We start from the raw sequence: 25664 nt of genomic DNA, 5'->3' as shown, positions 1-25664 counted from the left end.
CCACATTGGGACCAGCTGAGCATGTTTGGGATGCTGGGGATGGCTGGGCCCAGTGGGTGCCCGGTGCAGGCGGGTGGGTGCCCGGTGTGGGCTCGGCACAGCTACCCACCCCCGTCCTGCCTGGCCGTGACTCAGCCGGTGCCAGCTCAGACGCACGTGGCCACCCACTCACACAGGACCACGGCCAGTCCAGAGGGCAACAATGGCACCAAAGCTCCGAGAGACCCCAAATGCTCCTGACACACACAGACACTGTACCAGGTCAGTGCCACCTTTGCTCGGCTACTCTGACACCCAGGAAGGCTCATGGAGGAGCTCAGGGTGTCCCACATGTGGGGTCATGGCCTTTGGGCATCCAGAAGGGACCAGGGACCCAGTGGGGAGGGGAGCAACGGGGCGCACCCCAGCCGGGGGTCTCCAAAATGAGTGACGGGGCATCAGCAGCCCCCTGCTACCCCTGGCAGAGGCACTGGGGGATCATGTGGGACAGAGCTGCTCTGGAGCAGAGAAATGCGGAGGCAAGGGAGAAGGGAGAAGCTGGCTCCAGCGTGTTTATTCTCCCAGCAGCCGGTAATTTTTCCAGGCCTGTATCTATTTGTGGCGACGTGACATGTGCAGCGTGGTGCTGTTCTGTGCAGGCTTGAAGGCTTGTAAAAAATTAATCGTGTACGCAAAATTTGGCTTTAAATATTCAAACTGGTGGTGGGGATGTGCGAGCCCCGTGCTCAGAGTTGAGCCCAGCAAGGGGTGGGACAAGGGCCTGGATGGGGGTTCCCAGGAACGGGACGGGACAGGATGGGACAGGACTGCCCTGCCATGACCCTGGAGGAAAGTCCAACCTGGGTCCCAGGTGGACTCTGTGACCAGTGGCACCCACAGCTTCACCAAGCTCTGGTTGGGAGCTGCCAGGGGTTGTGGGTGAAGCCGTGGGATGTTCCCTGCCAAGGAATTGGGACTCCCAGGTTTTGGAGCATCCTGTGTTTGGAGGGCACACTCCCACGTGCCAGGGCTGTGGCGTCGAGCAGACGAGGCCGAGCCATGGGCCCCACAAGGGGCAGCCTCCCAGCCCAAAGGGGACCCCACACCACGGGCCTGGCTGGGGGGCTCTGCTCCCCCTCGGGATGGGACTGGGGGGCTGCAGGCTGAGGCCGTGTTGGGGCATGGGGGCAGAGATGGGGTGCAGGGTGTGTGGGAGGGGGGCTGGCGGGGGGGTGAGGGGCTGGCTGGGGGCAGAGGTGCTCATCCTGCCCCTGTTTCCCATCCCTGTCCCCATCCCTGGTCCCGGGAAGCCGGCGGTGCCCGGGATGGGTCAGCACCGGAGCAGTTCCTTACTTGAGGGGTCCCAGCCCCGCTCCCGGGGATCCCGTCCCCACTCTGAGGGGTGGCTGCCCTTGAGTGGTCTCGGCCCTGCTCGGGGGGTCCCGGCCCCGCTCCAGGGTGGCGGCTGCCCCTCGGGGGTCCCGTCCCCGTCCTGGGTGTCCCCACGGACCCTATCCATCCCGACGGGACCGCGCGGGGGCGGCGGCTGCGCATCCCGGGGCGGGGGGGGAACGTGGGTCCCGGTGCGGTCCCGGGGCTGCGGCTCCGCCACCTGCCGCCCCCGCCCGCCCGGTCCCGCTGCTCGGCGGCGGCGCGGCCCCTCCCCGGGGCACGGGGCGCGGGGCCGCGGGGCCGCCATGGAGGAGGAGCCGCCGCCGCCGCCGCCGCCGCCGCCGCCGTGCCCAGCGCGGGGCCAGCGGCAGCCGGCGGCCGTGGGGCTCCCGCCGCCGCCGCGCCATGGGCCGCTTCCCCGCCGCCGCCGCTGCCATGGCGGCCGCCTTCCTCAGCCCCAGCCTCGCCTTCAGCTCCCACTTCGACCCCGGTAAGTGCCGCAGCCCCGGGGCTGACGGACCCGCACCCCCTCCCCCGGTGCTCCGCCGTGTGCCCGGCTCGGCTCAGCCCCGCATCAGCTGCCCGCGCTGCCCTCCCGGTGCACCGGGAACGAGCATCCCCGCATCGCGCTGCAGCGCGGACAGAGCATCCCCTCGCCCTCATCACCGGGAATGTGACAGCCGGACCCGACCCGGTGTGGCACCCCTGTGTGCTGCTGGGAACACCCCGGCGTGGCGGTGGCACATCCCGGTGTGGCAGTGGCACGTCCCGGTGTGGCCGTGGGACACCCCGGTGTGGCGGTGGGACACCCCGGTGTGGCCGTGTGACATCCCGGTGTGGCCGTGGGACGTCCCGGTGTGGCGGTGCGACGTCCCGGTGTGGCGGTGGGACGTCCCGGTGTGGCCGTGGGACACCCCGGCGTGGCGGTGGGACACCCCGGCGTGGCGGTGGGACATCCCGGCGTGGCGGTGGGACACCCCGGTGTGGTGGTGGGACACCCCGGCGTGGCGGTGGGACAACCCGGCGTGGCCGTGGGACACCCCGGTGTGGCCGTGGGACACCCCGGTGTGGCGGTGCGGTGGGATCGCTGCCGCAGCCGGGCGGCATTTTGTTCCGCGGACTGGAGCGCGGAGGAATCCCGGGGCTGCGCTGCCTCTGAAGGCATCTCCGGGATTGAAACGGAATAATAACAACAGGGAGGATGGTGATGGTGAGAGGGAGGAAGACGGAGCCGCCGGGGCTGAGCCCCCGCCGCCTGAGACACGCGCCGGCCGGGGAGCCGGGGGCTGAGGGTCCCCGGTCGGGCTGGGGGAGCCGGCGGGGCTCGGTGGGGTGCCGGGGCAAGGCAGCGGCGTTTTGGGGCGCAGGCGTTATGTAAGCGCCGTGTTCCGGCCGCGGCGCAGCTGCAGGAAGATGCTGCAGCCGCGGAGCAGCGCGGGGCTGGCGACTGCGGTGCGTGTTTGGGGCTGCGGCCGCCGCAGCCGCCCCTCACCGCCGCCCCTCGCAGCCTCCTCGGGTCCCTCCCGGTGCGGGGCTGGCACCGCGAGGGCACCGGGACCCCTCGTGGGAGCGTCCGGCGGGCCCGGCGGGCGCTCGGCTCCGGCCCTTTGTTTACCAGCTCGGGATAACGCGTGTCGGGTCTGGCAGCCGAGCGGCGGTGCCGCGGCTCCCGCCGCTGCCGGCGCCTCGTCCGGCACCGAGAAGGCGGCGAAACGGTGCCCGTGCCGGGGGCGGTGGTGCCGGAGGCTCCGGCTGTCGGTGCCGGGCTCCCGCATCCCTCCCCGCTGCCTTCCCGGTCCCTCCTTCCTCCGCTGCTCCCGCTCCCCCGGCTGCGCACGGTCGGAATCCGTGGGGGGATTTGGAAATGAGCCGCACCAGGACTCACCGAACGGGGACTTTGTCCCCAGCCGCTCGTTATTTGCTTCTAAAATCTCGTTATTTGCATCCAAAATGTGGCAGTGCCGGGACGGAGCCGTTTGCCCGGCTCAGCCCTTGAGGGGATTTTGCTTTGGTTTTTGGTGTGGCTCCCGCTCCACGCGAATCCTGACAGCCTGGGGGTTCTCAATGCGGGTTTGGTTTAAAAACCCTTCAGCCCTGTTCCCAGCCCTGCCTGTCACTGTGCTGCCAGGCCCAGGGCTCGGCGCTGCCGTGCAGCTGCCACCCACCAGCTCCGGGAGAGGAATTAGAGGGGGGAACAAACCAGATTCCGGATTTCACGGCTTCGTGGATTTAGTCCATGTGGCAGCAGCTCCTGCCTGTGTGGCATCGTGGCTGCCTGTGCCAGCCTGGCTCCCTTGTTGGGGTTGACTTGTGCCGGTGAGGAAGAGGGGGAAGCAGTTTGTAGGGCACGATGGCACCTCAGCTGGGACAGGACAGGAGAGGCCCAAGTGCTCTGGTTCTGCTGAGGGGAGCATCTCCTCCTGGGCCCACATTCCCTGGAAATGCATGGCTGGAAGCAACTGCTGTTGAAGCTGGGCCATAGATGGCCTGGTGGCATGGAACAGTGACAGCGGTGTCACCTGGGGTGGAGGTGGCAGAGGAATATGCCAGTGCAGCTGCCCGTGTTCCAGCCTCACCTGCTGCTTTTGCCTTGTCCCAACACCTGTGACAGGCTGTGCCAGCTCTGTCAGGGATTCATTCCCTTCCAGGTGCTGGGGGCTCTTGGGGAGGGGCCCAGCCCCGCAGCCTCGTGGTTCCCATCTTGCTTTCCCCATCCCTGGGCCGGGCCTGGAGCTGGTCCCACACAGAGCACTGGAGCCAGCAGCAGAGCACGACCAGCAAGAGGCACGGCCACGCTGCCTGCCAATGCAAATCCCACATCTCCTGGGCTTCCCATGGGAATTGGGTGCCCACTCTCCACCCTGGGGAGTCGAGGAAAAGGGAGGGCAGGGGGTCCCCCCAGCCCTGTGGTTTTGGGCCCACCTGGCACCCACTGCCCCAGGCCTCCCAGTGACAACAGCGTGGCGAGTGCTGGTGCTCCATGTCCGGCACCACTGACTGCTCCTGGCACAAGGATGAGAAAGGACTTGGGGGACTGTGGTGGCAAAGGGGCCATAGCAGCCAGAAGGACCCTGGCAACCCAAACTGGGGCCAGGCACCCCCTGGCACCAACCAGGCCATGCAGGGGGAAAGGTGCCTTTAGGACTGAACACGCAAAGGGGGTTTGGGGCAGGGCAGTGGCAGCTCCTCGGGTGGGAGGTGACAGTGGTGGCAGCACCTCACCCGTCTTGCCATATGTTTCCCACTGGGGGATGGAGCTCCGGGCTGGAGGGCAGCAGGAGCTGGGCACACAGGCAGGGGATGTGTGGCACTCCCGGTGCCCACAGGGATGCCCGGATCAGGCAGCAGTGGGGTGGCATGTGGCAAACCCCCTGCCTGGCACAGGAAATGACGCTGGCCCAGCAGAACAGGGCAGCCAGGCCCCACCTTGCTCAATGAGGGGACAGAGCCAGGATCCTCTTCCCTGAGGGTGCCAATTTGCTCCCTCCTCCTCGCTCTCCCTCCTGCCCCATGCACACGGGCGGGTGTGTTCTGGAACGTTGACACCGATCCCTGTCAAAGCCAATTAGGAGAAATTAATAAGCCAGGGTTGAAAGGGCCCAGCGCTGCCGGGGAGAGCGGGGCTGTGACTCATGGGCTCCCTGCCCGCACTCCCGGCCCTGCCTGGGACACCCTGTGCCGGGGCAGCCCGTGGCTCTGCCCTCCCTGGCGCCGCGTCCTCCCAGCCAGAGCAGGGCTCCGGTGCCCCCCTTGCCGTGCGCCTTCAGCCCAGCCTTGGCACCCCGGTGACAGAGGGGATGTGGGGCAGGAAGGGCACTGCCAGCGTGGTGCCAGGTGTGGGTTAAGCCAAGGGGTCCACATCCAGCAGGGGTCTGTGTTTAGCGGGGTCTTGCCTGGTCCTTGCTGTCTGTAGTCAGGCAGCATCCCAGGTTTTGCCTTGTTGGTGTGACGTCATCTCCATCCCACTGCTGGGCTGGAAAATCCCAGGATTTGGGTCAAAGGGGCAGCTGGGCTGCTCTGGTGCCATGGCTGAGCCTGTTCCCACCCTGTGGTGCACCGATCTGGCAAGTGAAGAGGTGCTGGGGGCCACTGCCTGGGATGGTGGGAGAGTGGGATGCAGGGATGGTGGGGTGGTGGGATGCAGGGATGGTGGGATGCAGGGATGGTGGGGTGGTGGGATGCAGGGATGGTGGTCCTGGCCATGCGCTGATGCTGCTGCAGGGCTGGGCTTGGCTCCAGATGCTCTCCTGCCCCAGCAAGTGCCCCCTCACATCCCCAGTGGGAATTTCTCCCGGGGCTGGGCTGAACCAGAGGGACCCCACGGGGCTGTGTCGTGGGGCTGGGGGGTGACAGGGCTGGCCTGGAGAGGAGCTGCTCTGTGCTGACTCAGCATGCCCACTGGCAGGAAAATAAATCTCCTGTGGGCATTAATCCCCCTGACAGCCCGGGAAGCACCATCAGAGCGTGGCGCAGCCGTCTCAGGGTGGCCACTGCCATCGTTGCTGTCGGCCAAGCTCTGAGAGCTGCTCCAGGCCCTGATGGCCGGGGATGCTGGGGGGACATGGAGCATCCTGGGATGCCCCAGGGCTGGTGCCAGGCTCATAGTGGAGCTCAGAACTGGCCAAGGGACAGTGAGGATGTGGGGATGGCGGGTTTGGGAGGGCTGAGCACTGGAGTTATGGGAACAGGTCCAGGATTTCCCGTAGAGCCACTGTCCCGCAGCCCAGACTGTTGGGGGGATCCCGATTCCCGTCCCTTCCCCTCTGCCAGGAATGTCCACGTCCTCCCTGCAGCCTGGTGCCAGCAGCGGGGTTGATGCCGTTTAATTACTGGAGCGAAGGAAAATTCCAGTTTGGGCAAACACAGTGAGTGGAACAGCACTGCCCGCCTGGCTGGGCAGGGGGTCCATGAGCTCCCAGGCTCCTGTCCCAGCTGTGCCAGGATGTCCTGCTGCCGGGCCACCACAGCCCGTCACCTTCCCAAAATACCTGTGTGCTTGTGTGCTGCTCACCCGTGCCCTGTGCCCGCCCTCAGCCATCCTTGCTGCCATCCCTATGGCAAAGGAGGGATTTTCCAGTCACCCTGGTCTGTGTGTTCCGTGCCTGAGGGTGACAGGTGATTTGGGCACCACGGACTGACCTGAGGGTGGACATGGGGCAGGGAGGTGCCAGGCATCCCCTAACTCAGTGCCCTGAGCATCCTTGATGCCGAGCCCTGCTCCCTGCGGCCCCAGGGGCTGGGGCAGTGGGATCTGGGCTGTGCCAGCTTTTCGGGGCTGTGCTGGTGGGCAGAGCCAGACCCTGAGCCTGGCTTCCTGCCTGTCCCATGGGGCACCCCCTGCCCGTTCGCCCCTCGGCCGCCTCCTGCTCGGGCCCTGCTCCTCCCCGGCCCCGCTCCTGAGCCAGAGCTCCTCGTTTCATAACGGCGCTGAGCATTTTGGATATAAATAGGCCGCCCCGCTCGTGCTGCCGCTCCCGCTGTTACGTAAACGCTGCTGGGCTCTGCGAGAGCCTCGGCGTGGCCCGTGCCATGTGCCCGGCACTGCCCCTGGCATGGCACTGCCCCTGGCACGGCACTGCCCCCGGCACGGCGTTCCCGGGGTCCGGGGAGGGATCCCTGTCAGGGCAGGGCTGGATGTTCCCCCCGGACACCGAAACCCCTCCCTGTCCCTCAGGACAGCGGGTTTGCCTGGACAGTGTGGGATGGGCCTCACAGCCCCCACTCAGCGCTCAGTTAAAACACCAAGCACGAGAATTCAGTTTCAATAATCAATTTGAGCTTGATTTGCATGTCTTTCATGTTATTCTTTTTTAAATTACAATGTATTATTATAATTCTAACCATTCTATAATCTGGATAGACTATATAATTACATATAAAAATACAATATATGAAATTCCATGTATAATTCTATATATCATTCCATACAGAATACTGATATGCTATATGTAATAATAGTATATTATTACCATATATTATTAGAATATAGAGTATTATTAGAATTGCATAATAATAATTTTATTATCGTAATAACATTAGTATTATTTTCCGTGGAAACAGAGGGAATTGTTGGCTCTTGGCTCTGCATCAGGGCAGGCTTTGATGGAGGAACTTGATTTTTTGTCCCTAATCAGGCTGACACGCGTGGTGTGTGCGCAGCAACGCCGGAGCCTGGCCTGTCCCTAGCACAATCCTTGGTTTTATTTCATTGCTTTAGAAAATGATGGATGATTTTCTGTTATTTTCCACCTATTTATTTTTTGCTGCTGTTTCAGCCCAAGATGGAAAAACCAGAATTGAAGGCCAGAATCCATCCTTTTGGTGGAATACGCCACGTTAAAAGATACAGAAGGAGAAGGGATTAGCCAGGCGTGCCTGGCATTCACAATTAACTGATCTATTAATCACCAGAGAGGCTGCCCGGATGGCTCCGGCCCTTCCTGGTGGGAAAAGGTCTCCAGCGATGGGGATAAAGGGTGCTGCTCCCTGCTCCTGCTTTTGGTGAGGGGATGCCTGGATCCTACTGCAGCCTGGTGGAGGAGGCTCTGGGTACCACTGCGAGGGGTGCCAGGATCCTGTGGCATCCCAGGGGAGGATGCTGTGGGTACCGGCTCTGTGCCAGCTCCTGGCTGGCACCAGTGGGTACTGCCGGCCCCCACCCTGCTCCGTGGCTGCTTTCGTGGCAGGGGGATCCGGGCTCAGGGGCGCAGCTCAGCGGGGCCATCCTGGTTCTTGCTGGTGCCTCAGTTTCCCCGGAGCTGCGCAGCCCCCAGGCCCAGCCTGCGCTCACACGGCAAATGGCAGCGGGGGGTTTTGTGCCGCCTGGGCGCGTGTGGGTGAGCAGAGCGCGCGTCCTGTGGGCTGTGAAATTGCTTCCCTGGAAGCTGCCCATGGACACAGGGATTAACATGATGCCAGGGCCGTGCCTGCACCGGCAGAGCGGATGGGGCTGGGAGCGAGCAGCCTGTGGCCAGAGGGGCCGAGGGACATGAATGGTTGATGCTGCCCAAATCCCATCCCAATCCTGCCCCAATCTTGCCCTGCTCCCTGTTCAAATCCTGCCCATTCCCTGCCCCAATCCTGCCTGAATCCTGCCCATTCCCTGCCCCGATCTTGCATTGTTCCCTGCCCATATCCTGCCCTTCTCCCTGCCCAAATCCAACCTCTCCCAGCAGGATCTGACATGTTTCCAGCCTGGCGTCCGCGGTGGGCGGCGAGAGGGCAGGGGGGATGTATGGACCATGCTCCCAAGGCTCCAGAGCATCCCTCTCCTCCTGGATGACCCTGCGAGCCCTCCCAGGGCAGCTGGGAATCACCTGTGGGGAAACTGAGGCACGGGCTGTCTTGCGGCAGGTCCTGCAGCGAGGGGCGCGGTGGGAGCGGGGTCCGGGTGTGCCGTGCCCTGTGCCCCGGAGCTGGGGCAGTGCCTGTGCCCGTGGCCTCGCCCGGGCAGGGAGCCCCGAGCTGCCGCCGGCTCTGCGGGAGCCCCGGCTCGGCCCTTCCGCACACGTCAGCCGCCGCCGGCCGGGCGGGCTCCGCCGAGATCGCCGGGATCGCCGGGCGGCCGCAGCATCGCCCCGCCGGCGGCCGGAGGCAGCGGGGCCATGGCCGGCCCGGCGGCCGCGGCCACCCCGGGGACGTGAGTCAGCACAGGCGGGGAGGGACGGGCACGCTCCGGGCGGAGCAGGACCGGCACCGCACCGGGACACTCCGGCCTTTCCCCGTCCCGGCTCGGAGCCGGCGGTGGGGCCGCGACCTGCGCTGGGTGGGCGAGCAACAGGCGGGGGGCGCAGCGCGGGCGGGGCCGCGCCGGCTGCGGGTGCGCGGCGGCTGCCGTGGGGTGGGAGGGCGACCGCTGCACCCCATTGCACCCCGCTGCACCCCACTGCACGCCACTGCATCCCATTACACCCCACTGCATCCCACTGCACCCCGCTTCATCCCATTACACCCCACTGCACCCCACTGCACCCCGCTGCATCCGGCATCCCCCCTCTTCCTCCGTCGCCCTTCTGCTCCCGGCTGCCAGGGCTGGGTGTGAGGCTGGTGCGGGTGCCCCTGGAGCTGCGGCCTGTCTGCTACCCCCAGCCCCATCGCCACCGCCCCCCCGCAGTCCCCTCCCGCTGGGCTGGCCGGGGGAGGGCGGGTGGTCCCAGCCACAGCCGGGGTCGCTGGGTGCTGGGTGGCGCTGGGTGGCGGGGGCTGCGAGTGATGCAGCAGTGCTGGGGGATGCACCGAGCTGGCCGTTCTCAGCCTGACTCCTGTGGTGAGGAAGGCCAGGGGAGGGAATGGCTTCGGTGCCAGGGGACCTTGCTCCTGCTGGGAGAGCGGGAGGCAGAGCCTGGGAATGGAGGGCAGGATGTGCTGGGGGCCGTGGTTTCTCTTGAGAGTCCTGGGGTACTTCAGGCTGCACTCAGCCAGCTCTGTGCCCTGGTGCCCCTTGTGTCCTGGTGCTCCCTGCACTCCAGTGCTCCAGCAGCCGCTGCTGCAGGTGCATCTGACCTGGTTTTGGGATAATTTGGCGTCTGAGATGATGCCACACTTCCCATCACTGCACCCAACGCTGTTGTTGTGGGTACAGAGAGGGAAGGTGCCAGTGGGTCATGGCAGTGGTGCTGCTGGTCATGGCTCCCGGGTCACTGGTTGTGCAGGTGGGGAAACAGAGGCAGGAGCAGCTGGCTCTCACTGGCCCGTTGTCTTCTTTGGGAACCTCCAGTTCCCGAGCTGAGGGGCAGCTCAGCTGACGGTCCCCTCGGACAGGCTCCTGTCCCCGTGCTCTGCTCCCCGTTGCCGTTCAAAGGCTCTTTTCAGTGAGTCATTTTCTCTTTTGCTGTCCCACTATCCAGGGAAAATGGTGACGTTGGCGGTACAAAGTGTGTTCACCATGGAAACCAGCTGGAAGGGGGGGCACGCCGCCCCCCGCTCCTCCCAGGTTCGGCTTTGCATCCTGAGCCTCAGAAGATGGCTCTGGAGCTCCTTCCCTGCTCCCTGGCACGGCTGGGCTGTGGGGCCGTGGGCCACTCCCCGCTGTGCCGGGAGCCGGGGTGCTCTGTGCCCACTCCGTGTGGTACCGGGCAGTGCCTGGGAGCAGCGGGTGCTGCCAGTGCCCCCCAGGGCAGCAGAACCTTCCCCAGCCCCCGGTGCCCTTCAGGTGCTGGTCTCAAGGACACACGGGAGCCCGTGGTGGAGCTCTGCAGCAGGGCAGCATGGCCAGGGCACAGGGACAGGGATGCTCCGTGGTCCACGTGCTGGAGCCACGTGTGCGCCACGAGCATCCCCGAGGGGCTCGGCACCGGCTTGGTGACCCAGGGAGGGACCACAGCCCCTGTGGGGGTCTGTGCCCGGGTCACGGTTGAGCACAGGGCACCTGTCCCAGCCGGGCACCGCGGGGCTGTGGGGGTCTCTGGTGGCCGGCTCTGCTGGCAGAGCCACGACCTTCTGGCTGCTCCCACCACAACGGCGCCGGTTGTTTGGGCAGGCTCCGGGCGGAATAGTAATGTGGCAGCTGCAGCTGGCAGCGGGGCCTGCTGGGGATGGGCAGCTGCGACGCGGCCACCACCATTGCCACCATGGCCACCGTGTGCCCTGCCGCCCCACGGGACACCGCACAGCTGGAGTGGGGTGGCAGGTGCTGGGATTTGGGGTGTGCTGGTGCCCAGAGGATGCGGTGCCCAGCCAGAGCAGCCATGTCCCTTCCCCATGCCCAGTGGCCCAGTGTGGGGCTCATGGGACCAAATTCTTGTCTTTCCAGCTCCCACAGATGCAGTGTCCCACCAGCCTTGGGATGCCACCACGCCGTGGCCAAACCCACTGGGGGGCAAACCCAAGGGCTGGAGCTCAGCTGGGTGGGGGTGCCTGGGACCCTTGAGCTGGTACAGCTCCTCTCCACGGGGTGTCATTGCCCCCCTGCATCCATGGGGACCATGCACCCCCCATGCAGGTCCTGCCTGGGCTCTGGGGGGTCCCTCCTGGGCTCCTCACTGAGGGGGGCACACAGACACTGGGACCCCCGCCCGCACCGAGTGCTCCCTGCCAAAGCCTCTGTGAGCCCTGGTGTGCCCCCACATCCCAGGACCCCCACCGAGGCAGGACCCCCTGGCACAGCCTGACCCCTCCCTGGTGCCCCCAGCCCCCTGCCCTGACCACCTCATGTCCCCACAGACGGCACCCCCCTTAGCGAGCTCTCCTGGTCCTCCTCGCTGGCCGTTGTGGCCGTTTCCTTCTCGGGGCTCTTCACCTTCATCTTCCTCATGTTGGCCTGTCTGTGCTGCAAGAAGGGGGACATTGGCTTCAAGGTGAGCTGAGGGGCTGGGGGTGGGTTCTCCAGGCCAGGGCGGGGGGTTCTTCCCAGGGACCTGTCAAGGGATGGAGGTGTCCGGAGGTTCCCGGGGCAGGATGTCCCGGCTCAGGACAGCAGTGCTTGGAGGGAGGGGTTCAGCCCCTCACTGCCTGCCGGGGGCTGCGGGGCTCAGCACACTGGGGGTTGTATCCTGGATGCCAGCTCCTCAGAGCAGGGATCTGTGGGGTTCAGGATCACTGGGGGTCGTATCCTGACCCATCCGTGCTCGCGGCTCCGTGCCGGGCCAGGCCACGCCATGGTTAAGGGCCCGGTCCCACCCGCACGCCCCCGAGGGTGGGAGGCACCCTGACCTCACAGGCACAGAATGTGCCGAGAAAACGCTTTTTCCCTAATTGCTGAGATTTTTGTGGAGGCTTGTGGCGCCCGCGGCGGGAGGGGGTCAGGCTGGGGGGGACACGCCGGGTGTTGTGTAACGTCCCACACCGCTGGAGCACCTCGCCGTGCCGGGGGGGACAGTGACCCCTGGTGCCCCCGCACTGGGTATTTAGGGGCGCGCGGCCCGGCCGGTGTCCGGCAGGACGCGGCGCATGGCACGCGGTGGCACATGGCACACGGTGCGGTGCTGGGGGTGGCGGCAGCGCCATGAGGCACAGCTTGGCAGGGCGAGATGTTCACCGTCGCCTACCTGCTCGCCCGGGCGGCTTTTGGGAGCCGGGGGCTGCCGGGGTGGTACAGACAGGTAACGGGATGGGTGGTGGGGAGCGGGTGCCTTCCCCTGTGGGGGCAGGGTGCTTTGTAGGGCGGGTGGGATTTCGGGGCCCCCATGAGCCCATCGGGGCAGAGGGGTGTGCGGGGCACTGCCAGCAGCGGGGAACCCATGGGGTCAGTTGTCTCCGCTCGGTGTGTCACCCCCTGCACCCCTGAACCAGGAGTTTGAGAACGCTGAGGGGGACGACTACGTGACAGAGCTGTCCGCCCAGGGCTCGCCGGCCCCCCAGCATGGCCCCGAGGTCTATGTCCTGCCCCTCACCAAGGTGTCCCTGCCCATGGCCAAGCAGCCGGGGCGCTCAGGTAAGCCAGGGTGGGGGCAGGGCCCCTGTGTGCCGCCATTGGGGGTCTCTCATCACGGGGCACGGGGTGAGGTGGGGATGCTGGGTCTCCCCTGCTGTGGAGGGACAGCTCCAGCAGAGCCCTGGCAAAGGACAGGCAGCCGAGGTCCCTGGGAAGTGCTGCAGGGTTTCCCTGTGCAAGGGTCCCTTGTCCCTGTCCCCAGGCACGTGTGTGTCCCAGCCTAGGGGAGCAGCGCCGGGGTGGGACAGGACACGGGCACCCTCAGCGGTGACATCCACCAGTCCCGGTCCCGTGTAAACAAGCCTGTGAGTGGGAGAGGAATGTGGGGGGTGCCTGGTTGTGCCCCCTCCGTCCCCTTGTCACTCCCTGCCCAAAGAATGACCACAGTGGGGAGGGCAGAGAGGACCAACAATGGCCCCATTGCTGCCTGCCCTTGGCACGGGCTCCAGAGGGGCTGGACTGTGCCGGGGGGGGCTGGGAAGGGGCTAAATGCCAGCACTGTGCCGGGCTCGGCTCTGCACATCCTGCGGAGGAGAAGGGGCAGGGAGCCAGCTCTGCTGCCATCCCATTTGGGGACACTGATACCCCACGTCCCCTGCTCGTGGGAGGATGCATGGAGAAGAGGATGCCTGGGATGCAGGATTCCTGGGGATGGATGCTCTGGAGCATCCTGGGGCGGCAGAGGGCCTGGCACCAGGTGGCACGGTGAGGACAGCTGGGCTCGGCTGGGACTGGTGGGGAACGTAGGCAGGTGGGCAGGGGGATGTGTGGCGGGGGGCAGGGGGACATGCGGGCAGCTGGATGGGCTCTGTTACAGTGCAGCTCCTCAAGTCGGCGGACCTGGGGCGGCAGAGCCTGCTCTACCTGAAGGAGATCGGGCATGGCTGGTTCGGCAAGGTGAGCCCAGGGCCAGGGACCCCCGGACACCCCACCCCGGTGGGACGCGGGGCCCCGGCTGTGCCAGGGGGGCTCGGGGTGTGGATAGAGGGACGAGCCTGTCCCTCGTCCCAGGTGTTCCTGGGGGAGGTGAACTCGGGCATCAGCAGCACCCAGGTGGTGGTGAAGGAGCTGAAGGCGAGTGCCAGCGTGCAGGACCAGATGCAGTTCCTGGAGGAAGCGCAGCCCTACAGGTACCTCTGGGGTCACTCCACAGTGCTGGGAGAGGGGATGCTGTGGGATGGGGGCACATCCACTCCGTGCCACCTTCAGCTGCTGAGCAGAGCTGTGGCTGCCCCTTGGAGGTGCCACCTGAGCTCTGGGGCAGCACAGCTCTGTCCCTACATCGTGGCAGGACCGGGGCCGTGTGGAGCCGCTGGCTGTGGCATGGGGCAGCAGTGAGGTCATGGGCAGAGCTGGGCCAAGGGTGAGGCATGGGGCTGCTCCTGCCCCAGCACAGCTGAACAAATGTCCCTTTGTGACACATCCCGGGCGCTGGGACATGCTGGTACCCGCTCCCGGCGGCCCCTGTGTCAGCCCCGGTGCAGGCAGAACGATGGTTCCTGGGGGACTGGTGCCATGCCCCTGGCACAGGAAGGGCGATGGTTCCCAGGGTGCTGCCACCAACCCTCCCACCCCAGTCCCAGCACAGGCAGGGCGATGGTGCCCACACGCCCCCGTTGCTGTGCCCCACACAGAGCCCTCCAGCACACCAACCTGCTGCAGTGCCTGGCCCAGTGCGCCGAGGTCACCCCGTACCTGCTGGTGATGGAGTTCTGCCCGCTGGTGAGTCCCTGTGCCCCCGTTCCCCCAGTGCCCCCGGGGGTGCTGGGCACGGCCGAGCCCCCGCAGCCCAGTGCCGCAGAGGGTGACAGTGGCACTGCCCGCAGGGTGACCTGAAGGGGTACCTGCGGAGCTGCCGGGGGGCCGAGGCCATGACCCCGGACCTGCTGACCCTGCAGAGGATGGCGTGCGAGGTGGCCTGCGGTGTCCTGCATCTGCACAGGAACAACTACATCCACAGGTAGGCTGGCCCGGCGCTCCGGGGAGAGCTGGGGAAGAGTGCGGGGTCTGGATGGGAGGGTTCCCAAGGTGCCGATGTTCCTGCCCCACCACTGCTCCTCCTGCCCAACAATATCCTGGTGCTGAGTGAGTTGCAGACGGAGACTCCAGCATCAGTGATTTTGTTGAGGAGGGGGTGCGCTGCCATCGGGGGCCACCGGAGTGTCCCCACCCGAGCCTGGCTCTGCAGGTGAGTCCCCACGAGGGTGCCCCAGTTGTGGGACGGGGACATGGGGCCCCCAGCTGTGCTGGAGAGGGACTCCCTTAGGGCAGCCCGGCCTCGGTGGTCCCTGCTGCAGCGGGGATCTCGCCCGTGCCCCGGCTGCATGACCCGCCCCGTGCCGGAGCAGCCGCCCGGGAGCCCGGCCCCGTGCCAGGGCTCGCGTTGCCCGGGAACAGCCGCCTTCTGCTTGGCTCGGCGTGTGACGGATGGACGGACGGACAGCGGCGCAGCTGGGGCCGCGCAGGCATTCCTGCTGTGCACTGGCAGCCGCGTTATCGGCACGCCCGGAGCCGGGCAGGGAACGGCCCCGCCGCCGCACGGTCGCCCCAGCCGGGTCCCCGGCGGGTGCCCCCCGAGCTCTCGGTGCCCGTGACAGCTCCGGGTTTGCTTGGCAGTGACCTGGCCCTGCGGAACTGCCTCCTGACCGCCGACCTCACTGTGAAGATCGGGGACTACGGGCTCTCGCACTGCAAGTACAAAGTAAGGCTGGTCGGAGGGAGGAGGGGGCTGGGGGCCGCGCGTCGGGACCCCGCAGTATCCCCACGTACACCCGCCCTGGCACAGACTGTACTGAGCTTTACCCCCACCCCCACATCCTTCCTCCCCAGCCGTGTCGGGGCACCCCTGCGTTTGCTGGGGTGTAGGGGGGTTCAGACCACCCTGTGAGGGACCCTTGGTGCCACCCGGTGTGCCCCTCGAGGACGAAAGAGGGTTTTTTCCCCCTTGAGTGCCCCAGCCCCCACCCAATGGGGTGACACTTCCTGGGCTGGTCTGGACGTGCCCCTCTGCCAGCGATAGCTCCCTGGGGCAGCTGCCAGCACAGCCTGGCATTGCCCACCCGTCCATTTGTCTCTCTGCCCTGCTCCAGTTTGCCCATGGCTCCTGGCAGAGCTGGGATTGCCAAACTGGAGGTCTGGAGGGGCTCGGATGCGGCAGCAGAGGGACAGAGGTGGGAAGGAGGGGAGGAAACAAGGGACAGTGTGTGCCAGGAGGAGAGTAGGACAGGCTGGGGGCAGATCTGGGGGACTAAGGGGCATGGGGGGCAGTGATGGAGAGTGGGGATGCAGGGGGGGTGGTGCCGCGGCATGGCCGGTCCCTGACGCCATGGATTGACGTTCTCTTCTCGTACTGACCCTGCACACTTGGCAGGACGACTACTTCGTGACGGCCGACCAGCTGTGGGTGCCGCTGCGCTGGATCGCGCCCGAGCTCATCGATGAGGTGCACGGCAACCTGCTTGTGGTGGACCAGACCAAGGCCAGCAATGTCTGGTGAGCAACTCTGGGGGGCACAGGGGCCTGCAGCCTCATGGGATGCATCAGAGTGGTTTTGGGGCCAATGGTCGGGGGCGGGGTGGGGGTCTCCCTGCACCCCCAGCATGGCGCCGTGCCCGCAGGTCGCTGGGCGTCACCATCTGGGAGCTGTTTGAGCTGGGCAGCCAGCCCTACGACCACTACTCCGACCGCCAAGTGCTGGCCTACGCCATCAAGGAGCAGCAGCTGAAGCTGCCCAAGCCCCAGCTGAAGCTGTCGCTGTCGGAGCGCTGGTGAGGAGCCCGAGCCACCCCTCCCCTGCCCCGCGGCGCGGGCGGGGGGCCGGGCTGACGCTGGCCGCTCCCCACGGCAGGTACGAGGTGATGCAGTTCTGCTGGCTGCAGCCCGAGCAGCGCCCCACAGCCGAGGAGGTGCACCTGCTGCTGTCCTACCTGTGCGCCAAGGGGGCCACAGAGGCGGAGGAGGACTTCGAGAAGCGCTGGAATTCCATGAAGCCCAACGGCAGCGCCAGCGGCAGCCACCACGGCCCCGAGCTCTCATCCTTCCCGCTGCTGGAGCAGTTCTCAGCCGACGGGTTCCCCTCAGACGGGGACGACATCCTCACTGTCATGGAGACCAGCCATGGCCTCAACTTCGAGTACAAGTGGGAGCACACCAAGACCGAGCACTTCCAGGCCCCCCTGGGGTCCCTGAGCCCCAGCAGCGCCGCCCGCTACCACGACCTCTATTACCCGGCCACGACGGCAGGGCTCAGCCTGGGGGTGTCCCCGTCCTGCTACGAGTGCAAGGCGTCCGGCTGCCCCGGGGTGCCGGTGCCCGGCGTGGTGCCCATACTGGGCGCCCACAGCCCCTCGCTGGGCAGCGAGTACTACATCCGCATCGAGGGCCCCGGCGAGGGCAGCGCCGAGCTGGACTACGCCATGTGCACCTACAGCCCGGCGGGCGAGCGCGGGGCCCTGCGCCCCCCGGCCTGCTGGAGAGCCCAGGGCGGCCGCGGCGGCGGCACCTACGACTCGGACGGCAGCCCCACCGTGTCCCTGAGCATGGAGCCGCTGCTGGGCCACGCGCCCGCGGGCGAGGGCTCCTGGGAGTGCGCCGAGTACTACCCCTACCCCTGCCCCGGGCAGGAGCCGCGGGGCTACGAGCCGACCCCGAGCCACGGGGCCGAGGGCTATCTGCTGGCGGAGGAGCCCCCCCAGCCGGGCAGCCAGGACTGGCCCGTCCCCGCCTTCCAGCCCGGTGTCTTTGCCGACCCGCTGGGCGTCTCGCCGTCGGGGAACTGCGCCTACAGCCCCCCGGGGTACGGGGGGACACCGGGCCCGAGCGGGGTCCCGCCGGACTGCGTGGCGCTGGAGCTGGGCGAGGACAGCCCCCCCAGCGCCCCCCACCCGCCCGGTGCCAGCCCCCCGCCTCAGCGCCATCCCTGGGCCTCCAACAGCTCCTCCAACAACAACATCGGCAGCGGCAGCCCCCGCGAGCCCCCGGCCGGCGACAGCTGGTGCTACCGTCGCATGATCACCTTCCGCGGGCTCATGGCCAAGCCGCTGGGCACAGTGCCCCGCGGGCAGCCCCAGCTCGGGGGGTCCCCGCCGGGACACGACTTCCTCCGCCCGCGGCAGGATCAGCCCCCCGCAATGGCCGGCGGCTCCTCCTCCCCGTGCCGCTCGCCCTCCCCGCGGCGGCAGGCCTGGCACGGCCGTGACTCATCACCCTGCGGCCCCGCGCAGCCCGGCACGCTGGCGGGCAGCCCCGCCGCGCCCTGGGGCCCCGCCGCGGCCCCGACACCTGCGCCGGGGGCCCCGCGCGATGCCCGGCCCGAGGAGAGCTCGGCGGCGGGAAGCCCTGCCCGCAGCCCGCTGTCCCCCGCCGCGCCGGGGCCGGGGGAGGCCGCCCCCACCATGGCTGGCACGGCCGCCCCGAACCCCGGCCCCCCCGGCGAGCCCGGCGCAGATGGCGCCCAGCCCACACCGGAGCCCGCCGAGGCGCCCGCGCCGGTGCCCGCGGAGGCCGTGGCCGAGAGCGGCGCCTGTGCCGCCGGCGACGCCGACCGGACGCCGGACAAGACGTTCTCCAGCAGCAGCTTCCCCAGCGTGGACGAGGGCAGCGACGAGGACACGGCCGAGCTGACCTCCGGCGTCTTCACCGACTTCTCCGGGGAATACACGGAGCGGGCGGAGGCGGCCCCGGCGCTCAGGTCCCTGCAGAAGCAGGTGGGGACGCCGGACTCGCTGGAGTCGCTGGACATCCCCTCCACGGCCAGCTCCTGCGAGGTGCTCAGCCCCGGCGCCTTCGCGCCCGCCGGCCAAGCCCGCGCCCTCGACAGCGGCTACGACACCGAGAACAACGAGTCCCCCGAGTTCGTCCTTAAGGAGCCCCACGAGCCCCGAGAGCCCGAAGCCTTCAGCCAGCTGGGGAAGCCGCCCCCGGGGCTGCCGGGGGGCGACGGCGAGGCTCCGGGCCCTGAAACGCGGCTGCCCAGTGCCCCGGGGGCCGAGCTGCCCGGCCTGGCCGAGAAGAGCCCCTACCGCGACTCTGCCTATTTCTCCGACTGCGACGCCGAGGCCGAGCGCGGCCACAAGGACGAGGGGGACAGCGATGGGTCCCGCACGCCGGAGGCAGAGGAGGGTCCTCGCTCCCCTACGCAGGACATAGGACGAGGAGAGGACCCGCTGCACCCGCCGGGGGCACCCGGCAGCCCCCCGGCAGCGCCTGGCGTCGCGGTGGCAGTGCCCACACCAGCGGCGGTGGCTTTGGAGGGGGACTGGGTGGGGACAGAGGCCGGGAGCGCGCCGGAGCAGGCACCTGGCACCGAGCAGAGCCCCGCTGGCACGGGGCTGGTGCCGGGCAGCCCCCCGCGCCCTGACACAGACACCTGTCCCCCGGGCTCTGTGACCCCCAAGACTTTCCTCTTGACCCCGGTGCCAGTGAGCCCTGGGGAGTCATCGGCTCTCGGAGGGACCTGCATGCCCGAGGGCGTCCCTGGACTTGGGGGAGCCACAGTGGGGGACAAACAGACTGTGACCCCCGCGCTGGGGCTTGGGGACCTGGGCCTGCCCCTGGAGGGGACTGGGGCGGGCGATGCACCAGGGGGTCCCAGCACGCTGCTGCCTGGGGGCAAATCCCCCCCGGGTCTCTCCCCGCCCCCGGCTGCCCCCGAGCGCCGTGAGGAGCCAGAGGAGGAGGAGGAGGACACAGAAGACAGCGACGAGTCGGACGAGGAGCTGCGCTGCTACAACATCCAGGAGCAGAGCGAGGAGAGCGAGGAGGAGCCGGCAGCTGTGCCCATCGTGGTGGCCGAGAGCCAGAGTGGCCGGAACCTGCGCAGCCTCCTCAAGATGCCCAGCCTGCTGTCCGAGGCCTTCTGCGAGGACCTGGAGCGCAAGAAAAAGGCTGTCTCCTTCTATGATGACGTGACCATCTACCTCTTCGACCAGGTGGGTGCCCTGTGGGGGATAGAGCTGGGTGCTGGGCACGGCCCCACGGCATTTTTGTGGTGAGAGCCATCTCCAGCCGTGCCCCCAGTGAGGTTCCTTCCTGCTGTTTCCCCATCCCCAGGAAAGCCCCACGAGGGAGCTGGCTGAGCAGAGCTTCCCGGAGCCCACCCTGCCTTCAGGGCAGCCCCCCTCGCCTTCGGGGCAGCCCCCTGCCAGTGGCAGCCCCCCCAGCCCCACGGACAGGCTTGGAGCCTCCGACGACTCCTCAGATGGCAACGCCTCGGAAGAGAGTAAGAGACCAGGAGCTCATGGGGCTGGTGGTTGTGGGGTGGTGGGAGAATAGCGGTTATGGGATGATGGGGAGGCAGTTATCGGGTCATGGGGACAGTGGTTATGGGATGATGGGGGGCCAGTTACGGGGTGATGGGGTCAGAGGTTATGGTGGAACCCTCGCAGTGGGCTCAGCCCCCTCACTCTGTGTCCCAGGTGGTGGCTTTGAGTGGGATGACGACTTCCCGCTGATGCCAGTGAAGCCGTCCTTGGTGGCCTCGCTGCCGGGGACGCCGGCGGAGCCCCCCGCGGCCGTGCCCGCCCTGCCCGCCCTGGTGCCGGCACAGAAACAGGTGCTGCCCATCCAGTTCTCCCGGTTCACGGTGTCACCCGCCCCAGTGTCCCGGTTCTCCATCACCCACGTCTCCGACTCGGACATGGACTCCATAGGAGGTGAGTCCCCCTCGGGATGCTGCCCTGTGGGTGCCCAGGACTGTCCCTGCTGGGAGCTGCCATGTCCCAGAGCCACGGGACACCCTGTCCTTGTGCCCCGTGGGGACAGTGACCCCTGCGAAGGGCCGGGTGTCCCGCGGGGGGCCAGGACCCTCTCATGGCTCTCTCTGCTCCTTGCAGGCAGCAGCGAAGACGGCGACCGGGAGTGAGCCCGCCGGGACACAGCCGGCATTGCCCCGGCACCAGGGCGGCGCAGGACGGCGGGGCTGGCGCAGGGGCCGCCCGTGGGCTCCCAGACCCCGCCGGGCAGTTTTTAGGCAGATTTTATCGGAAGGAACTCGTTTGCTGCTTCGAGTGGGAGCGGGGCCGGCACGGCCCCCGCGGGGCCAGGCGGTGGGTGACGGTGACGGCCGTGCGCGTGTGCGGGTGGCTGTGAGCGTGCGTGTAAAATAGACACTTATATATATATATATACATATATATATATAAATTATAGCGTTTCAAGGGTAGTGCCCTGACCTTGCTAACATTTGCGGAGTGTCCCCTCCAGTGAAGTTCCCCCTTGGCTTCTTGCCCACATGTGCTCCCCGAGGCGGTTTGTCCCCACACCCCTTCTCCCCCGGGCTGTCCCCTCCCTGTGCCATGCGCTCAGTCTTGCACCTTGTGGCAGCTTGGCTGTCCCACAGCTGTCCCACAGCTGCCCCACGGCTGCCCCACAGCTGCCCCAGAGGCATTCCACGACATTCCTGACCGAGGGGCCACTGGCTGCTGCCACTCTGGATGTCACTCCCCATGCCAGGGGTGCCACTGGCTCCCCAGAGTGGTCCCCATGGCTTTGGAGCTCCCCTCCCTTGGTTTGCAGGGATCAGTCCCAGCTGGGGACCCTGGGGACTGGCGGAACCCTTGTCCATTGTAGCGGGGATCCACATGTGGAGGGCTGGTTGTGTGGGGAATATCCCCCACCGGGACCTGCCATCCTGACTATTTTTGTATCTAAACAAAATGATTAAAAAACCCCAACCCCAACCCCACCCCAAAACCAAAACTTGCTGTTGACTGAACTCACATTGACGCGATTTTAAGTTATTGCTGCCAAAGAGACATATCGGGGAGGGGGGGGGAGGGGGGCGCGCTCATGGTTCTTTGTTCCTTTTTTTTTGTTTGTTTGTTTTTTTATTTTTTTAATTCATTCGAGGCTTAGGATAATTGTGCAATTCCAGCTTCCGGAAGGAAATAGAAGTAAGCGGAGCTGAGCGAAACCTTGAATTCAGGGCTGATTCCTTTTGGGGTCTATAGACCAAACCCTGAGGTGAGAAATGTCCCCCCTGAGCCCCCATCCCTGTCCTGGCTCCTGTGTAGGGGGATGAGGGCACACGGGTGTCCCCGTGCAGGGACACGTGCACAGACAGCGCCCATGTGGGATGGGGCTGGTGCCAGGGGTTCTACTCCGTGCCACAGGATGATCCCACCCTGGGCTGGACACAGCTCTGGCACCAGGACCCACGGGATGAGCGTGTCCCCACCCCAGCCTGGCACTGCGATGGGTCCCAGCCCGGTGCTGGTAGACCTGTCCCCACACTCACCCACCCTTCTCCCACCCGCTCCCACAGCCAGCCCAGCCCAGCCTGGAGCTGTATCCCAGCTGGAGCGCCGGTGCTCAGGAGGCTGCTGTGGGGGGCCAGGGGCTGTTTCTCCATCTGGAGCACAGCCAGGGCCCAAGGAGACCCCAACTCCAGCCCCAGGGTGGCCATGCCACCCCATACCCCCCACTGCTGGTTCCTCCCCCTACTAAGCAATTAGGGCTTTATTTAAGTGTTTTATTTAAGCCCCCACCCCAATTCTCCCAAACTTTTTCCTTACCCTTAACAACAGGGGGGCCACCCCTGCACTGACCTGGGGTGCAGCACCCAGGGGTGCTGCCCATGCAGGACTGGGATGCTCCCGGGATTCCATGCCCACAGCACCCACCCTCCTACCCCGATCCCCCCTTCCCTGCACCCCCCAACACCACAGGGGGGTTTGCTCACCCCCCGCTCCCCCTTGCACCCAGGGGTGCTGGCCCAGCCCCCACCCCACACCCCGGGTTTGGTCTATGGCGCCGCAGGTCCCGGCTCCGGAGGGTGGATGAGGACAGAGCTGTGGCTTGGGTAACTTTTTTAATAGAAAGGCTCTTCTTACATGGTCTATTTTCTCAATACGGGTCATAATTGCTGTATTTTTTATCAGTGCTGATTTCCATACAGCTCCCAGCATGTGTGTCAAATCTCATCGGGCCAATAATAAAGTTTTTAAAATATCTTAAGCCGTTTCCTGCCCCGATCATTGCCCAGCACCCAGGATGGAGCCAGCTCGGGAGGGCCCCGGCCACACTCCGGGGCCAGGCGGGAGCCTCTGGCCAGGGAAAACGCTGCAGGAGGGAGGGCTGGGGGAGGCTGAATCGCTCATCAATTACGTTTTCTCATAAAAAATTATTTCAGGTTACGTCTTGCAGGTGCCACCGAGCCAGGAGGTGCAGCGAAGCCCCCGGGGGCTGGCTGGAGCCAGGGTGGCAGCTTGGGGGGCCCAGGGGGACAGCCCCTGGCACGGGGGTGGAAGAGGACACCGCAGTGGCCGAGGGGACCCCGGGCCTGTCCCCACCCTGGGCTGTGACCACCAGCCCTCCCCCACCCACTGCCCCACATGCCAGCAGAGCCCTTTCCCTCGCCCCTGCCCTGTGTGGCCCCCACCCATCTGCTCCAGCCCTGGGAGAGGAAGAGGAGGCACGGGAGAGGAAAAGGAAGCACATTGTGGAGCAGGGAACCCTCGTGCAGAGCTGGAGCCTGGGCGGTCACAGGAGAAGCTGTTCCTGCAGTGGAGCTGGAAAACCCATTGGAGGGGACACGGGAGAGATGAGCCACCACATCCGACTGGGACCGAGCCCCCTGGGCTGGGGACACTCTGTGCCCGGCCAAGTGCCCAGCCAAGCACCACTGCCCGGGCTGGGGGGACCAGGACGTGCTGCACCAGTGATCAGAAAGTGCAAAATCAGAAATACAACGGAAAAAGCAAAAACTCTGGGTTCAACCCCTCACCCGTGGGAGACACAGTTCCTGCCTGGAAACCCTCTTCTCCCAGTTTTTGGAGCAAGGATGTGACCCTGGTCACTCAGGAGCTGCGGGAAGCGCTGTGGGAGCCACCTTGCTCGTGGGCACCCCCAGCACTAAGCTTAGCAAGTGTGTATATATATATTTATATATATTTATCTCTATCTATCTCTCTCTCTCATGCAGCCCTAGGAATAGAGGAAGAGCAAACAGCCAAGCAAGAGGTCCGGATGGGAGCTCCCGTCTGCAGGGAGCAGGGGCACCCCGGCCCCAGGCACCCCAAGGCTCACTCACACACTGCCCTCACCTCCACAAGTGGTTTTTTCCTAGCTTATATTTTACAGCAGTACCGTACTTCCCTACCAGGAAGCTCTGGGACCGGAGCTGACCCCGTCCCAGGGGGGGGCTGCAGTGCTGGCACCCACTGCCCTGTCCCAGCCCGGAGCACAGGGTGGGCAGCCGGGGTCTGGTGGGAGCCTGGGAGCTGCCTACAGCTCCCACCATTCCCTGGCTTGCACGGGGTATCCCGGTGTCGTGCCTGGCCTCGGGGTCCCTCCCGTCCGGGCAGGGAGAGCAGGGGGACCGTGTCCCCTCTGCCATTGCTGCCCCACTGGAGTGCTGTGAGCCCACGGAGAGTTGTTCTCCAGCTGAGCCCGTTTCTCCACCCACAGCAAGCTGCTGCTCAGCCTGGGAGCCACCCCAGCTCTGGGACATGCTGCTCTGACTCCGGGAAGTGCTGCCCCCACGCTTGTTAGCACAGGCAAAGGACAGGTGGCATGGCAGCGCTGTGACCCTCTGCCACCGAGGGAGTCTAGAGAAGAGAGAACTAGGGCACTAGCTTGAGCCTTTGGCTTTCAAAGCAGCAGGATTAATAAATTCCGCCTAAAAATGGAGTCCTGGGAAGCTGGACATGCAGCGGCGAGGATGAGGATGAGGATGAGGAGGATGAGGAGGTGGCGAGTGCCACATGGGCGCCAGCGCTCCCGGATCAGCTGATGAGCGGAGCCGAGCGGTCATTCGTCACCGTTGGCTTCAGCTGGACGTTGGCAAAGGGGTTCCTGTGGAGGAAGAGGAAGAGGAAGGAAGAGTTAACGGGGGGTGGAGGCCTGGAGAGGACAGGGCACCGGCACAGCGAGCGGCGACTGGCGAGACCCTGGGACCAGCAGCGTTTGGGAAGGGGTTAAACTGGGAAAGCTCTGCCTTGTGGAGCCCCCAGCCAGCTGCCCCCACTCCCTGAGCTGCCCCCACTCCTCAGCTCCTCTCCCAACTAAGCTGTGGTGGGTCAGAGATGAGCCGAGCTGCAGTGGGATGTTCTCCTACCTCGCTCTCCTTCGGCCTAAAGCTGGGCATGCCACGGGGGGCCAGGGCTGGTGAGGCTGCTCCAGCCTCCTCCAAGGCTGGACTCAAACAGTTCCCACAGACGGGAGCACTGTGGGATCACCCAGCTCTGCACCACGCTGCTCTGGGGAGCAGGGGGTTATGGCTTCACCTCCTGGCCACGGGCAGAGCTGGCAGCTCCCTGCAGAGCCCTGTGCTGCCTCTGGAGAAGTTAATATCCAAGAGGAAGAGTGTGGGACACTAAGGACACCTGGATGAGCTCATCAGAGCCCAGAGAGGCTGACCTTGGGTTTCACCTACCTGGGGTGTCCCCAGCACCCTCCGGCTGCCATTGTCACTTGGCCAGGATGGGGTACAAGGACTGCCTTGGCACGGGGAGCGGTCACAGGAGAAGGAGCCTTACCCCTCTCCAGGTCATCCTCTCTGTCCTCTCCCAGCAGGAGTTAATTCCAGGAGGGTGTGGGCAGCTCTGGGGGTCCTTCTGGCTGCCTGGGGCCATCGGGTCTGAACATGCACCAGGCAAGGAGCCACCAAGGAGCCCCCTGTCCTCCCTGCAGCCCCTCGGTCTTGTCTGCTCCCTCCCCAGGGAGCCACAGAATCCTTCTCCTGTCCCCAGTGGAAGCAATGGCCACAGCCCCCCCCATCAGGCCCCACAGCTGGGCTGCTGGCCGGTCACCCACCGTGGGGGCACAGCCCTGCTCCCCCTGACGTGGGTTCAGGTAAAGTGCTATGGTTACCATGTGCACCTGGACCGAGCAGCTTTGGGATGTCCCCAGAAGCTTTGGAATGTCCTCCCAGAGGAGAAGGAAGATGCTGGGACCTCCACCCCTCTGGGACGGGCACTCACTG

General features: G+C 66.1%; 2 protein-coding genes across 14 annotated transcripts in view; one reads left to right on the top strand and one right to left on the bottom strand.

Moving 5' to 3' along the window:
- The first annotated feature begins 1746 nt into the window (after positions 1-1746).
- On the top strand, positions 1747-24440 carry AATK (apoptosis associated tyrosine kinase). Of its 9 annotated transcripts, none has more exons than XM_032129418.1 (14): positions 1747-1861; positions 11533-11666; positions 12601-12742; positions 13560-13639; positions 13754-13872; positions 14377-14464; positions 14569-14702; positions 15359-15443; positions 16095-16234; positions 16360-16509; positions 16590-19671; positions 19793-19961; positions 20158-20394; positions 20575-22696. In XM_032129418.1, exons 1-14 carry the CDS (start codon positions 1777-1779, stop codon positions 20601-20603), a joined length of 4674 nt encoding a protein of 1557 aa, XP_031985309.1. In that variant the 5' UTR covers positions 1747-1776; the 3' UTR covers positions 20604-22696. The 9 variants fall into 9 exon arrangements, 7 of the variants coding, with proteins under 7 accessions (XP_031985309.1, XP_031985310.1, XP_031985313.1 ...); XM_032129419.1 differs by having other exon boundaries at positions 1748-1861; positions 16113-16234; XM_032129422.1 differs by lacking the exon at positions 1747-1861 and adding an exon at positions 9060-9136.
- The window catches only part of BAIAP2 (BAR/IMD domain containing adaptor protein 2), a 39684-nt gene continuing 36553 nt past the window's right edge, over positions 22534-25664 (bottom strand). For all 5 annotated transcript variants that reach the window (XM_032129432.1, XM_032129430.1, XM_032129437.1 and 2 more), the window contains one exon: positions 22534-24535. Coding sequence is in view for 3 of the 5 variants with exons in the window: in XM_032129430.1 (XP_031985321.1) it covers positions 24466-24535 (70 nt within the window). In the remaining 2 variants the exon portion in view is untranslated. The remainder of the gene's footprint in view (positions 24536-25664) is intronic.

This window comes from Corvus moneduloides, chromosome 19 (assembly GCF_009650955.1).
Source record: "Corvus moneduloides isolate bCorMon1 chromosome 19, bCorMon1.pri, whole genome shotgun sequence".
NCBI lineage: Eukaryota > Metazoa > Chordata > Aves > Passeriformes > Corvidae > Corvus > Corvus moneduloides.
The sequence above is the reverse complement of the archived record's forward strand: the minus strand, read 5'-3'. Positions and strand labels throughout refer to the sequence as shown.